This window comes from Acanthaster planci, linkage group LG03, assembly GCF_054643075.1.
Source record: "Acanthaster planci isolate LZ-2023a linkage group LG03, COTS_SCS, whole genome shotgun sequence".
Lineage (NCBI taxonomy): Eukaryota > Metazoa > Echinodermata > Asteroidea > Valvatida > Acanthasteridae > Acanthaster > Acanthaster planci.
This window is the reverse complement of record NC_141779.1, coordinates 8,281,790-8,297,332: the sequence shown is the minus strand read 5'-3', so window position 1 is coordinate 8,297,332 and position 15,543 is coordinate 8,281,790. Positions and strand designations below refer to the sequence as shown.

Sequence of the window (15,543 nt, the reverse complement as noted above, 5' to 3'; positions counted from 1 at the left end):
TTCATCGGTGGGTCATCGATCATATGTACTTGAATGATTCATTCCATGAAGCATTCCATTCCAACTGGTTTCAAGTCACAGAACATTCAATCTCTCATCCCATGAAATGATCCTTACCGCTGAACTCATAAATGCTCACTACGTAAACATGAATACATCAAATGAGCTATTGCAAAGGCAACTTGCTCCTAGTCTGTGGCTAAGAAATCATTTAAATGTCAGCAACTATTATTTTTTTAATCAACAAGAGTGCCCACTGGTGTCTCTGAAACATCTATGACAAAAATCTATGACAAAAATCATGGAATATGACGGACTGAAAATAGAGAAATATACAGATAATCCTACCAGGACGATAGCGCTGTCGTCCTCGGGTCCCACGTACTTAAAGGGGATACGATGACGGACCATGTCACTGAAGTATTCCTTGGCCTCCTTCATGGTGCTGGTACCCAAACCTTGAGAGTGGAGAGTTATCACACTGCATTAGGAAATGCTCACAGATTAAGAGGCAACTCAAGGATTTGGTCTGGTTACCTTGAAAAATACGAGTAGGGATGAGATTTTTGCCCGATCCCTTTGGCATGACACGAGGGGACATGTAATAATTTCTGCCCCGCGGGAGGCATCACTCAATAAATTCAACTGCGCACACACCTGGAAGGGCAGGCACAAGTAGGTACGTAGTACCTCAGTGTCCTGCTCTGGAACCCAGTGGACACAGCATATGGCTTATTATTGAATTCAAACCCTCAAACCATCAACTACAAGTCAAAGACCCTGACTTAGCTGGGAATATTCCACTGCTCTGGAGATGTATCTGACCTGTCTCAACAGCGAGTGTGACAGTCTGTGCCCCAGCCTGTTTATCACCAGAGCTTGGGAAGACAAGTGCTGTACTCTAGACCCCTACAAGACCATCCTTGGAACCCACCAGACCATAACGAGACCAATGCAAGATCTCCAGTCTGAAGTTAAGTCACAAGTCATTGAGTGCATGACAACAACTGCATTTCTTTGTCACAGTTAAACCAGCTCCTTGAGACTGGTCTCAACTCAGGTCTTGCGTCTGGTCTGCTATGGTCTTGATTAACCCTTACCCTCCCAAATCCTTTTCTGCAAAGTGGAAGAATTCGGAGGATTCTGGGTGTATGGCGAAAGTTCATGGCTGATTTCGAAGGATGCCATGCATGAAGGTCGTGGATTAGACCTTATGTTGTTTGTGCTTAGTCAAGCACAAATTCAGCCCAATATTTCTTTGGAATCAACTGCACAGCTCAAGAGTGCCATTCACACTGCCTCAACATAATGATAGGAATTGCCGGAAGATTTTGAAGGATTCTGGCAGTTAGGCACACCTCCAAATGACATTTTCAAAAAATTTTGGAGGATTTGGGCTGAATGCAATTTTTCATGTTGAAAATCTGAGGATTTTGAAGGATTCAGGATGGTTCCTTTAAAAGGGCCTGGGGTTAAGGTTAAAATACCAATGTAAACATTTCTGTTGGAAAGCCCGTGCAATCACCCTCAAAATTATCCCCAACCCGAGGAATATGAGCCAGTTGAACTTCAGGGGTCACAAGTAGGACTAAACAGACTCTCAACAGTCCTCAAAACAACCACAAACCATGACTCTGGAGAAAAAAAAGGGAGTAAGTTGCTAAATTAATTTTACCGAAAGAAAGGAATTGATTACTACCTCGCCATTCCATTTTGAACAAAAAAAAAATTCAGATATTTTTGAAGACAAACCTTTGTAGTACTTTATCTTCCATGAACTCCAGTTGTCAGTTGCGTTCTTCCACTCTTCAAATTCCGGTAATGAGTAAAAGGAACAGGTCTCCTTGCCCTTGGTGGCCTGCAAGCCAAAGTCACAACAAATTATGCCAAGGTCAGAGGCAGCATTGGAGAAAAATATAATAGCTATGAGATAATCACCCAAGGTTTGAAGGGCCCAACAGTAGCACAGGGTCTACAGTATATACTTATGTTTGCCTAAGGGCAGCAGTTAAAGTACCCATTTCTTGTATCCAAGTTTTATACGTAAAACACTCTGGCAACCCTAACCTTCCCTAACCACACAGAATTGAACACCAGCAAAGTGTGTGAATTTGTGGCACTGGGTACTGTACCCCTAAACTGCTTGTGCTATAACATGGGTTCAGGCATACCCTAAATAAACAGAGTCCAACAGTTTTGTGCACAGTTTACCATATGGAGTTGGAATTTGCGTGAATGGGTATGGTTCCTAGTAAATCACTCTGGAGAGTTAGGGTTAATGGTAAACTCAGAATTTTTCGGAGTTTAAAAGAAATTGTTTGGAAAATGCTGCAATCAGAAAACTCCTGATGAAAAAAATTCCTGAAATCAGGGACAGTCCTGACAAATCTCGTCCTTGAAAAGTCATGCACAGGGGCTGGAGTTGGGGTTTGGGAGTGTAAAAGACAAGCTGGGGAAGAAAGAGCCCAAGTCTTGGGACAGAAAGCAGGGAGAGAGAACAGACTGAAGCACTTTCAGACTCTGACAATGCATCAATCTAAACAAGTTTGGACCTTTCGGGTAAAATGTCAGATCTCTAAAATGACGGCATACAACACACTCTCTTGAGGAAGATTCATCCACAAATACTACAAAAATAAAGCCACAAAGCCAGCCTTTTCTAAATGGCAATTCCAAAGTCCAAGACGTAGAAAGACAAAATGCTACTGATGCTCCAAAACCTTTCCATTTGACACAACATAGGGGAAAATGTTGGGCATTTCTCTAAGAACATGATGCATCGATAAGTCTGAGATGATTCTTAATAAACGAAAGGCTGACAAACCTTGACAATGGGAGTGATGAATTCCTCTAGTAAATTGTGCTTGAGGAGGTTGGGCCAGTTGTTGTGGATGAAGTTGACTAGAAGGCCCTTGATGTGGGAGCCGTCTTGATCCTGGTCGGTCATGATCATCAGTTTGCCGTAGCGTAGGCTGCGCAGCGACTCGGGCTGCTCGTACTTGTTCTTGTACTGCAGGCCCATGATCTTGATGATGGCGTTGATCTCCGCATTTTCCATGATCTGGAGGGATGATTTTCATTTTGGAAGGTAAGACTTGAAACAATGAATTCAGGGTGGGGGTGAAACCTACAAAACCAGACGTGCAATTGAATTGGCTCGAATAGAGAATTGGTCAACTCACTGTGTGTCATTTAAGCTTTCTTTTAACCCTAAAAAAGCGAGGAAGGCAGAATTCAAACCCCTCGACATTTGTTTTGATATTGCTGCAGGAACTGAACTCTAAGGAGTTTTTAGAGTTAACTCTTCGCAGTCATTTAGACACCAAAGTTGTGAAAATGGAGCATACCGCTCTTACACAGTGCACACTTTTCCGAGACAGGTCAGCCAAAAATGTGTACTTTTTGAACAGCAGTGCTCAACGCACACGGGCTGGCACGCATGTAGCCTTGAACTTCAAACGACTGTAGCAAAACCACACATCTTATTGAATTCAAGCTTCACTTTTGTAATGATAAGGAGCGTCTTTACATGCATGCCAAGTTTCAAAACAATCAAGCATGGCACAAACCCCATCCCTCACTGTGATACACCAATGTAAGGTGAATTCTACTAAATGAGACATTATTTCTCAATCCCTTTGTAATATCCACCCCTGACCCTCAAAGTTTAGAGTCAATTACACAGTATACTGTTGAATTTGGCATGGTTAGGATTCAATGAATTACATACCTGCTTATGATTGGCCTCCCTGACGTTGAGCAGCTTGCCTCTGAGCGGGAAGACCCCATAGCGATCACGACCTACGACCCCGAGCCCACTAACAGCCAGCGCCTTGGCCGAGTCCCCCTCAGTCAGGATGAGGGTGCAGGAGTGGGAGTTCTTGCCGCCGGCGTCGTTGGCGTCATCCAGCTTGGGGATGCCCTTGATCTTGGAGTGTTTGCTGGCGTGGCACTTCTTGTCCAGTTGGCTCTAGGGTACAGACATGGGCATGCAAATATCAGCGTTAGCCTCCTCTGCATCAACACAAATGCTGCACCGTTGAAAAAGGAGTGTTAAGATGTCCAAATGACAGCTTTGGTGCCTGTTACATATATGCAATCAATTTAAAACTTCATTTCAAGTGGAAGTGCTCTCTGTGAGGGTGTTTTTATGGCAAAAATGAAAAATACAACAAACAAGATAACAGATCAATGTGCCAAAAATACAAAATAATTTCCTACTGCATATTATGAAGTGACTTGCAATTTGACAGCCTCTCAGGGTCATATGGTTATTTATGATATTTCTATTCTCAACTGAAATACAATTTTTTTCAAACGTGCAATAGTGTGAACACTCAAATAACTACGTCTGTATCTCCTAGACCAGTCAACCTGATTCATTTTTACCTGCTGTTTGAACTTCATCCAGGACATGATGTTCTCCACAACACCGCTGTTCAGAGCCTGAAAAGAGGGGGAAAAACAAAGCATGCTACCGAATACCCTTGAAAGTCCATTTTATACCATGAAACTAAATGTCTCAACATCAGCGTGGAGGAGAACGTACAAAAAGGATGCTGGCAAGTAATTGCCTGACGATTTGGGAACTCTGCCACTCGCACATGGACCGCTCCTTGTCGGACGCGGGACTGTTGCAAGAGATGTATCAAGTTGCAATTGTTTCCCAAGACAGAGAGGGTTATTCTCTGTCTCAAGTAAGCCTTGAAGTACATATCTAAGCCATTCCATATGGGAAAACCTCACATTCATTAGCTGGTCTTTAGAAGGATTTGAACAGGCAAGGACCTAGGAGGACAACAAACATTTCTCCATGACTCCAATAGGACTACAGCGCATAGGTGAGGGCGTGAGATGACACAATGATTAAAAATCAATTTTCTGTACCAATTCTATCACAAGAGCAACTGATAAACCGTACTCAGCGTTTGTCACATTTAACATGTATTACTCTACTAAAGTGCATTTCCGTAAAAATATTCACAAGCGCAGTATAAATAAGTACAATATTTCACCCAAATGATCCCAAACCAGCCCAACTCCAACACAGAGATTTGTTGGAATCTGTTGGGATGAGTACTGCACTGTTATACCGGCAGTGTATTCTGTGGGACTAGGCATACCACAAAGAAACAGAGTTCAACCGTTTATGTGCAAAGTTTATAATATGGTGTTGAGACTGCAAGGATGTGAAAGGTTGCCAGTAAATCACTCTAGGGAGTTGAGGTTAAATATGTAAATACATGTACAATTAAACATGGAAACTTTAAGAAGCAACAGAATGACAGAAAACAATACAATGTCAAAAATACAACTCATCTATCCATGCTATGGGCCATCATTTCCGAATGCAAATATCCCCAATTCTTGGATAAAATAAGAGTTAGCCATTAGATATTACCCAACCATTTGCCACATTTGTCCACACAGAAGGGGCGGTCGCAATGCTTCGTCGAGTTCACTTTACAGCGTATGCATTTTGGCCTTAAAGCAGAAGACATGCTGGTAACTGAGCACTTGCTTGTGTCTAATTAACTTCTGCCTCTGAACTCAAACAGTGCATCTCATCAAGACCCTCTGCCCTCCTTACCGCTTTGTAGAACTTGTCTGACATCTTGCACTCCGAGCCAAACTGCTTGGCCTGGAGGGTCATGTTCTCCTTGGTCTGGGAGTCAAACGTCGGGTTTTCAATCTGGCAGTTCACGAACAGCCAGACGTGGCTCTTGATCTGGAGGGAAAGAAGAAACATGCGGACAATCGATTCTTGACGAAGTATTATTTATAAGCACTTGAAATGTCGTTAAAGTTTCAACTGCCCACACATTCATTGTTACTCTTTTCGATGTCACTGGCTGAGGATGCCAGTCAGCTTTACTGAATTCTGAAAAACCACAGAGAACGCGTTCCGACACGCATTGTACGTGTGAGAAAAACAGTAACTGGTAATGAAACCAAAAATTGTGAACTCAATAAATTCTGGCACAAGTTTAGATTACAGAAACCTTGCATTAGCCATCCTCCCTGAGGGCAGCTGTTGGCATTAAAACAATGAGTACAAAGGATTTCTTCATGCAGAGTGGGCAGGAATAAACACCTGTTCAAAGTGAGGAAGTACAATGTAGGCTTGTGTGGTACTCCCCGTTCCGAGTGGAATCGCAGTTCCAGAAAAAATCGCAGTCAGCGGCTCTGCTTTTGTGAAGAACCTGGTACCCACCATTGGCAGTTCCATATTCAAAGAGCTGATTCCAAACATCAAATCTGAGTCCCAGTCACGGCTTAGCGCCCAAGAGTGACAACTCCAAACATTGATACCAAGTCACCACCGCTCCCGCGTGTACGTGTATAGCATGCTGTACATTTAGCAGCGCACCCTTCCACAAAAGGGAAAATGTGTACACAAATGAACTGTAAAATACCCTTGTGTCTGGGTACCAAACCACATTGGTTATTGCACCGTGGTCCAGCGGAGCTTTGATGGCCAGAAGCCATGAAGCTCGAAGACTGTTTTACATGTGGCTGTGACTTCAACATTGGTGAATTTTACCTGGTACTTGTGTACCAACCACTTATGCACCAGTGAGGGTCTCGGTTCTCAAATCACTTCAGAGCCGGTTCCATGAATGACCAGTTTATGCATGGTCCATGGCCATTTACGATATGTTGGCACATGTTCACTAAGTACATGTGATCCAGTCCATACATGAAGTTCCACATCCTTTGTTACAAGCAGGATGTTGTATTAACAGCGCTCTTATTATCAGGGTTTGATTGCAGTACATTCTGGGGTGCTGCACAGAATCGCTGCATTACTGTCAAGCATAATTGCCTTTACTGGTACAATGAGAACATGCTTTACACCATACTGAGGCTTCAATACCTACCTGGAATGGTTTGATGGCAATACCGCCTTTGTTCTTCTTCTTGATGGTGTCAATCAGCTTGGAGACAACTTGCTCTGCGATGTAGTCAATATGCCTGCCTCCCTGCACGGCAGAGCAATCAAACGCATGCACGGTTACAGCTAGCCTGGGCTGGCATACAGCGCATGTGAACTGTACAACCAATAACTTGGCCAGAACCGGCACTTCACAATAGTGTGCCACCAAGAGTTTGCAATGCGTTGGCCAATCACACTATGCGAGATGTGTCGACCCTTTCCAAATGTACATAGTCGGTTGATACGTCAAGACATGTCAACCCATTCAAACGCACAATGTGTACAGTTGCCACTGCGTTGCAAACTCTTGGCGGTACACTATTGGGAATCGCCCACATTAAGAATCTTGATAAAGCATATGAGCAACACTTCAGATTTAGTTTAACCCCTTGACGCCGGGACTTTTTTCTGAAAGCTGACTCCGAGAATTTCAGCCTCGCTTGGCCACGAAGGCCACCTGCCAAACCGCAAATTCTCGGTTTGTGGCCCTGCGTGCCCTGCACGCTTTGATTTACGCAGTGAAAAGGCTCATTCTTCGGTGGCATGCGGCTCTATTCACGCTTCCACATTCCCGTTGCCTCTTTTCAAAGTGGGGACTATTGTGAAGCTGGTGATTATGATGCAAATTCGGCCTTTTCATTTCTTGGCAACACACAAAGGCCAATCACCATATATACAAGAGCCAGGGTATGCCTTCTTTCACCGTGTTTGCTCGAGCGTGGGCCGAGAATAATAGCTGAAAAGCGGGCTGAGGGATCTCAATTTTTAAGGCAGCTCTTCACGCTTCCCAGTGCACAGGGGTTAATAATGCAAGGGTTAACATCACAATCACAGATAGAGCAACAAACTAACCACATGTACATCCATTTTTAAAGGTCACAAACAAACTGGATTTTTGTACTGTATAAAACTTTGCAAATTAGTGCACAAGATGTTACATTGGCATCTGACATTTCTCAGAAAAGTGCGTACCATAACTAATGTTCTCCCACAAAAATCTTTCTAACATTGAAAGGAAAACTTGCATGTTAAAAAGTTCTGAACAGGAGAGTATCCTGAACAAACCCACCTTCATAGTTGCAATGCTATTGACAAAGCTGACCTGCTGGAAACCTTTCTCGCTCGTTGTCAGGCAAACTTCCCACCGTGGGTTGACCGATTCGTAGGCCACCTTCAGAGGGTTGCCCATCTCGTCCGTTTTGTCTTTCAGGTACAAGTCCACATAGGATCTGAAGTCAGTCACCTGCCGAGTAAGCGTCAAAGCAAACGCTGTAATTGTTCCTTGCTGTATGGGTTGGTGCAGCTACTTTTTATCGGGTAAGAAAACACTCTACAATTACACACCTACAATCGACATACTTCCCATAAATAACCTCACCATATCAACCAATCTAAATATTTGGATCTCAAGGTCTATTTTCAAACATGATTGTCCAATCTGTCTCCCGTTCAATGCGCTTTGTGTGAAACATCACAACCTTGGATGCCATTCTGCAAGAGTAATCAGGAGGATATGGTTCAATTCCCACTGGAAGTAACTCGTGAATTTTTTTTCTCAAATAGCACCGAGTTCATTAGTTGATTTGGGGCAAGGTAAAAGGTTTGCCTCCTTTTGCTTTGTAGTTGGCAGCTACCTGGTGTTAAGTACTAAATTTTGCCAAATGTCCCCCATCAAACAAGACAGAAGTTAGGGACCAGAATAGATCAGACCAGTGAGAATCAGAACTCTGTTCCTCTAGTCAAATATGACTTTTTTATTGAGGTAAAAACACCAAATTGAGTGGGAGAACGGGTGGAAAACTGCACGAAGCCAGAGAACGAGGCAACGTTGAAATCTGAAAAATCCTCAAACCCACCGGCAGCCTACTGCCGTTAAGCGTCACCCTGACCCCCTTGGTACAGCCGGCGATGTCGTAGGCACGGCGGGTGAGCAGGGCCACAATGTCCCTGTCCAGCATCTCCATTTTGAACTTCTCCAGGTCGGGGTAGAAGCAGATCTCAGTGTAGTCTGTGCCGTCAAAGTCCACGATCTTGGCATCTGTGGTCTTGGTCATGTTCTTGGTCCATGTCTGCAGTTTGGGAAGGGAAGAGAGGGGGGGAACAGCATTTGTGAGATATATGTGTGAGATGAAAAATAATGAAAAACATTCAAGTGGTGCAATATCGTATAGCAGAAATTTACCACCGTTCAACTCTCTTGGAATGAAGGCCACAATAGTTTGATCTAGTGTAGAAGTTCTCAATGAACTGGAGCGGTTTCAGTTATCATCTGAATTTCTTCTAATGAACATGTCTGAGCATGTTTCATCTTGTTTGTCTCAAATTTCTTCTTGCTTTTATTCAGTTATCGCGTACACATTCAGGTAATTTTAATAAGTAATTGACGGGGCACCTACCTGCTTGAACTTCTTCTTGTACTGCCTACAGGCTGTGGTAACGGTGAACTTGGTGCTAAATATGTTGCACAGCTTTGCACCATATCCATTACGGCCACCTACGAAATGAACAAAATAGACATCAAATCCAAAGAAAGCCAACCACTCCAGTATTTATGCCTCTCTCACATGTAGCAAGAGTGCTCGCAGGTTGAAGGAACCCTCCTACTTTCATTAAGAAGTTCACATTTTATACAAGGATGATAAAGGAAAATGCCTCATCTCCAACATGTAGCAAGGATATTTCATCCATTATGCTCTGGAGCCAAAGAAAACCTAGCGGACAATTGAACAGAATCACTGGTCATTTCCAGTGGCCTACGCCTGTGGTGGTACACAATGTGATAACTACTGCCTGGAGCTGCAGCCGCTGCTCTGTAAGAGTTGTCCTGCTCAAGACACAACACATTATTTCCAGCCATAAAAGGGGGCCACCAGGAATGTCCACTGAGACATTGCTGGATTCACCTCAACAGGTGCTCAACGTCATTCCATGCATGTTTTTTCCAAGTAGAAGCAAACAGCAGTCTTGAAAAAAAATCATAACTTGAAAACTTTATAGTGTCGGTCACAAAGTTTGCTAAGAATATTGCCTCCATCATCAACTAACATTTGGAAAAATTACAAAATCTGAAGCACACTCACTTTCATAGGTTGAGTCAAAGGTCATTTTGCTGTGCATTTTCTGTGTGTGTTTCATCCACGATTTTGATTTTAATTTCTGAAATGACCGCCAATTTAGGAGCTTTAGAAATGATACATCATTCAGCTTTCTAGGTGCTACATGTATTCTTTTTGAGATCCAAGTGTTTAAAGTTCAGAGGTGACCCATTTCTCAGAATTACCAAGTGAAATTGAGAAAGAAAAATCAATGCTGGAGGTTGCTCACATAGGCCAATCACTACACAAAATGTAACCCCAACCAACAAAAGGTTCTGCTGAACAGGAAACACTGGCAAATTTATACATTGAAAGAATAAGCAGAAATTGATCACGAACTAAAGACATGTGGCTTTTGGACAAGTAACCTCTTTTTGCTGGGTGGAACATGTCAACGATTAAACGGAGGTGCTTCACAGCTCCTCAGAATCTGAGCCAGATTATGAAACCCGGGCCGGGGCAGGAGGGGGGGGAGGGAAGATAGAGGAAGGGGAAAACAGACAGATTCAGACTGGTGCTCACCTGTAACCTTTTTCTGTGAGTCGTCATAGTTACTGGAGGTGAGCAGGTGGCCAAAGATCATGGAGGGAACGAAGAGCTTCTCTGTCTTGTGCTCTATGATGGGGATGCCTTTGCCATTGTTCCAGATGCTGATCATGTTGTTCTCACTAGACACAGGTTCAGATTCACCATGAGTGAATTGATGATTCAAGGGCACAAGGGCTAAATTCCAGGGACGTAATAGTCCCCTCAAATGTTTGTTTGCCAAAACAAATCTCATGCCAATAGAGCCGATGTCCTGAGCCGATGTGCAACCTCACAGGCAAAAGAGAGATGGTGCTAAGTTTTCCAACCATGTTCATGGACGCATTTGGTGTGCATGCAAAGACCATGCATTCCAGACTAAATTCATTGCACATACTGGGCGTGTTCTGCGTCAAACGCGCATAAACTTGCACGCCTATGCAGTGAGTACGTAACGACTGTCCATTTCATTTCAAAATACGCCCTCTTTTGTTCCTGCTCGGAGCGTATAATAGAAGAACCTGCGACCCACCGTTACAACGAATGCACTTGAAGCTTTTAATGCCGTCATTAACATTCTACACTCTCTTGAAATCATACATGCATGAAATGATACATGCATTCCACTTCTCTTCAGTCTTAAGACTTCATACAACAAAAATGGAACCTACGGATCTATAGATATCTTGATGGCGTTCATCGATGGGTCCCTCTGCTTGTTGTCAGCAGCATTTACTGTCAAAATAAACGGTCCCAAAAAATGGTCGATTAGAAACAGAAACAGGTTGAAAGAATATGTGGGCTCTGACGCGTTTAAGAGTAGGAAGTTTGATGCCATGAACAATATACAGTCCACTGCATGTGAAAAGGCACAAAATCTCCAAAAGTTTGCATATGTGGCACGATTTTTGACAGTTCCACTTTCCACTAAATTTGTTACGTGTACAGCGTGTCCCCCTCCCAAACATCACACAAACTGCAAAGACAGGACGTGTGTTTGTTCATCTCCCTGCATTCTGCCAATTCACAAACCTTGGAAATGATATCGCTAATTTCAAGAAAAACAATCATCAACGTTTGAGTGAAAAATCAAAGAAATTTGATAACTTACCAAGGATTTCGTCAAAAATTTTGAACAATCCAGGTACGTAGGTAATCTCTCTATTTTCAAGAGCTCCATCTTCGTTGATAACCCACATGGCCTGTTAAATGAAATAAAAATTTGACAAATGTAAAGCTACCAAACTCAGTCGGTGTCTGGTCATGTAGACTAAATGTAGTAGGATATAAATCGGTATACCCATTTTTATGAACCCACAGCAAAACAACCAGTCATGTGAAAGAAGCTACTTACATATACACACGTGCAAAAATAGCTATTATGACACGGCAAATAATGCCCTCTTTTTCTCTGCTATTAGCAATTTATAGAAATTAGAACGTTCTGATTTTGATTTTAGATCTGAAAACTTAAAAATCAGAACAGTTTTGATTAAATCGGAATGGTTGGCAGGTGTATGTATGTGTTACCTTTATCTTACTCAAAGACACAAAATTGGGACCTCAACCCTAACAAAAGGCATTTTTGCTGGGAACCTTAAAATCTACAAATCCACTTAAAATCCTTCAACTTCTAGTTCAGATCAGCTTCAACTTGAAGTCCTTCCTCACTGGCACAGAAAAGACAGGCTGGTAAAAGGTTTCCAACCGGGCTCATTCAAGCTGGGCACACACATGCAGATTTCATATTGAGACAAAAGCTGGTCGCGCACGCTCAAGGCGTCCAACACCACATACACAAGAACCTATACGCATGCGCGGTGTACCTACCAAAGGACCACTGCTGCTGTGTTACAGAACGCCCTCTCTTGTTCCCTGCATGCAATGGACAAAATGCTAGATACCTGTTTCACTGGCTCCACAGATCCGATGTAAGTGTCAGGCCTGAGCAAGATGTGCTCTAGCTGCGTCTTCTTCTGATAGATGCGCTCCACTGACAGACGCTTATCTGACTTGTCCACCTTCCTATCAGGGGTGGCCATGTCCTCTGTTGGAAGGGCAGCTTTGTTGCTGGCCTTCTTGGAGCCAGGCCCCTTCTTCTTCTTGGCTTCCTCTTTGGCATTCATGTTGTCAAACAAGGTCTAGGAAAAGAAGTAGGAAACTTGGTGAGCTCTTTTTACAGCCGTTTACATGACCAGCACGACTGGTGAAAGGGGGATTATACAGCAACTTTCTGGGGAAGGAAAAATCGTTGAAATGGACGATACTGTGATTTAAACTTGTGACCTTGCCTTGCCATGTGCTTTAACTGCTCAACCATGCGCTCACTTTATGATAGATGAATACATAAATGGTATCGGTTCAACGCCAGCTTTTTAAAAAATATCATTCAGCCAGTCAGGCCTGGAATTTGGTAATTTTTAGGGCAAAGCCACTTTGGTCTTGAATTAAGTGAAATTGTAGAGGGCATCACGGCCAGTTAGGATGGCACCAAGGCCAGATAAAATCTGTCAAAGGGGCATGGAGGCTAAATGCCAATATTAACCCCAACACTGCACCATCAAAAGATGGACGATGGAAAAAAATGAAAGATTGGGGACTGATTAAGTGTCGGGATTAACAGGCCCAGTACTGGTAATAAATGTTTTCTGCCTTGCAGTGTTTCATGAAACAGATTCATCAGAATGTGATATGTCACCCTTATTTCTCTCTGATTTTCATTGTTTCAGCCAAAAGCACAAATCCGCAGATTCATAAATGGATGACAATCAGAAAATACACCGCACGTGAGCACACACGCCTCATACATAGACCTCAATGTGAATCAATGTAAATTGTGTATTAGAAAGATAAAGTGAGGCGACTCTGCACGTAAAATCTGCCGCACGTGCTCCAGCTAGAATGTGATTGTACCAATAGACCTTTATCCCCCACGTGACTAAATGTAAACACCACCACGTGTGGACCGCCTTGGCCACTGTGATCGCATATATTCCTACGGGCAGCTTCAACCACGTGCAAGTGCACGTGCGTATGCTGCATGCTTGACTTGTTTATCTTGAATGGGTAGATTACCATCACAACACTATGCCCTCATTACCATCACAACACATTATCATCATAGGCCTATGTCCAGCACGATCGTGACATCGCTGGAAAAAGGGGAAACGGGTTAAGTTGTCCCTGGTTCAAGTCGTCACCAAGTCAAGTCGTCCCCCCAAAACTGAAACCCCGGTCAAGTCGTCCCTGGGTCAAGTCGTCCCTAAGTCAAATCGTCCCTGAGTCAAATTGTGCCCAGGTCAAGTCGTCCCCCATGAATTTCTTATGAATGTATGAATTTTCCTTTTCTTTTTAGGTACATCAACACGTAGAAGAGAAAGAGAAACATGACAGAGACTCGTACATATACATGTACTCATTCATTCACCATTTTCATTCGTTAAAAAAATTTCATAAATTATCCCCCCAAAACAAATTACCCCAGTAAAAACTTAATAAGTCAAAAAGAAGATAATGATACCACAAAAACAAATTACTGCAGTAAAATTACAATTATAATGTAATTATTTATATGGGGGACGACTTGACTAGGGGACCAGTTGACTTGGAGACGACTTGACCAACATTCGGAAAAAGGTCTATAGAAGAAGCACTTATTTTTGCATGATGTACACTGGCGTAATGTATATAGGTCTGAGCCCTCCAGTTGGGACGGTCCCAAGTTTAGTTGGGACTGATGTCATCGTTGGGGTGCAACAAATTCAAAGGTTAAAATGTAGCTCTCCCTTCTGACATGTCTGATCATGGTCTGATATACTTTATAATAATAGGAACAGGGTCCTCCCGGCCCTGTTTAGGCTCCAACATTGTCCAACTCCAAGGCTACAGTTGGCACGGGTAGGGATGGTAATGTTTTTGCTGCTTGTAAGTTGCAACATACCTTCAAAGGTTCTGCCATTTTCAGAAAGCTGGCTGAACTGTCTTGGTAAAAACAATTTTCAAAAGTTTAAAAACTCATTCACATAACCATTGATAACGTAAGCCTAGTCTTGAGGTGTCACCCCAACGTCCGAATTTCTGAAATCTCCCGGTACTTGCTCAGTACCGGCACATGCGCCAAAATTAGCCAATCAAATTACTGAAATCGGATCACGTGCCTTTATATCCCAAACCACGTATTTTCTCGCTGCGATATCAAACAAAAAATTCCACAAAGCTGAATCGATTTTAAACTTACCACCCACTTTAATTCGTCGGAACCCGCAGCTCCAGCTTCAGAGGCCATCCTAAAATTTGCTAAGTTTGTGATTTCTCTTGAACTTGAAGGCCAGGTGCACTTGTCAAAATTTCATTGTTCGATCGTCATCGTGCACGCGTCAGGTCGTGCGATAGCGCTCGGTGGTGCAGGTTCAGCAAAATCCTGCCAACAAATTCTTCTTATTTCACGGAGAATTTATGCGTGGATGAATTACTTAGGGTGACCAGAATATGGTGGTATATTTCACTTTATACATAGATTTTTTTAGCCAAAACGTCAATACTTTACTGCCGTCGAATTTCAGAACTTCATGAACAATCTCGTGAACCGTGCCTGCTTACACAGTATGTTCCAGATCCTCCAGTTGGACAATATTGTGAACTCACGTGGTGTTTTTTTTCGCATTATTTTTGTAATTTTTCCAAAACAGCTGTTTCAAATGTTTCTACTTACTTCATAAATTACAATTTAGGTTACTCTGATCTTCTTTTAAATCTAGGTGGGGCTTTGGTCCTAATGGGTCATATTTATTAAAATAAAAAATTAGTATTTGTAACCAATGAGAAATACCTTTACAAAAAAAACACTATTTACAAGAAGAAGTCGTGCTCCCTTTCTTTTATGAGTAATCTGAATATTTGTTGCTGGCGCCACTGGTAAACCTGACTAAAACCTCAATGCATTCACACAAAGGACTTGTAACGGTTGCAAGAGCGCCGTTTTCAAAG

General features: G+C 42.7%; 1 protein-coding gene across 3 annotated transcripts in view; it reads right to left on the bottom strand.

Annotated features, from left to right (window-relative positions):
* Window positions 1-15,189, bottom strand: part of LOC110983452 (DNA topoisomerase 2-alpha-like) — a 33,892-nt gene extending 18,703 nt beyond the window's left edge. The window contains exons 1-15 of one of the 3 annotated variants that reach the window (XM_022242715.2): window positions 14,795-15,189; window positions 12,462-12,698; window positions 11,669-11,759; window positions 11,229-11,292; window positions 10,555-10,700; window positions 9,334-9,431; window positions 8,794-9,006; window positions 8,007-8,180; window positions 6,882-6,983; window positions 5,591-5,728; window positions 4,390-4,446; window positions 3,731-3,970; window positions 2,825-3,061; window positions 1,753-1,858; window positions 349-458 (exon numbers count right to left, since the gene is read on the bottom strand). In XM_022242715.2, the coding sequence (XP_022098407.2) occupies window positions 349-458; window positions 1,753-1,858; window positions 2,825-3,061; window positions 3,731-3,970; window positions 4,390-4,446; window positions 5,591-5,728; window positions 6,882-6,983; window positions 8,007-8,180; window positions 8,794-9,006; window positions 9,334-9,431; window positions 10,555-10,700; window positions 11,229-11,292; window positions 11,669-11,759; window positions 12,462-12,698; window positions 14,795-14,842 (2,061 nt within the window). In that variant the 5' untranslated portion in view covers window positions 14,843-15,189. Of the gene's footprint in view, window positions 1-348; window positions 459-1,752; window positions 1,859-2,824; window positions 3,062-3,730; window positions 3,971-4,389; window positions 4,447-5,590; window positions 5,729-6,881; window positions 6,984-8,006; window positions 8,181-8,793; window positions 9,007-9,333; window positions 9,432-10,554; window positions 10,701-11,228; window positions 11,293-11,668; window positions 11,760-12,461; window positions 12,699-14,497; window positions 14,664-14,794 lie in introns of those variants that run through there. The other 2 variants (XM_022242717.2, XM_022242716.2) reach the window with 2 other exon arrangements.
* Window positions 15,190-15,543: the final 354 nt, after the last annotated feature.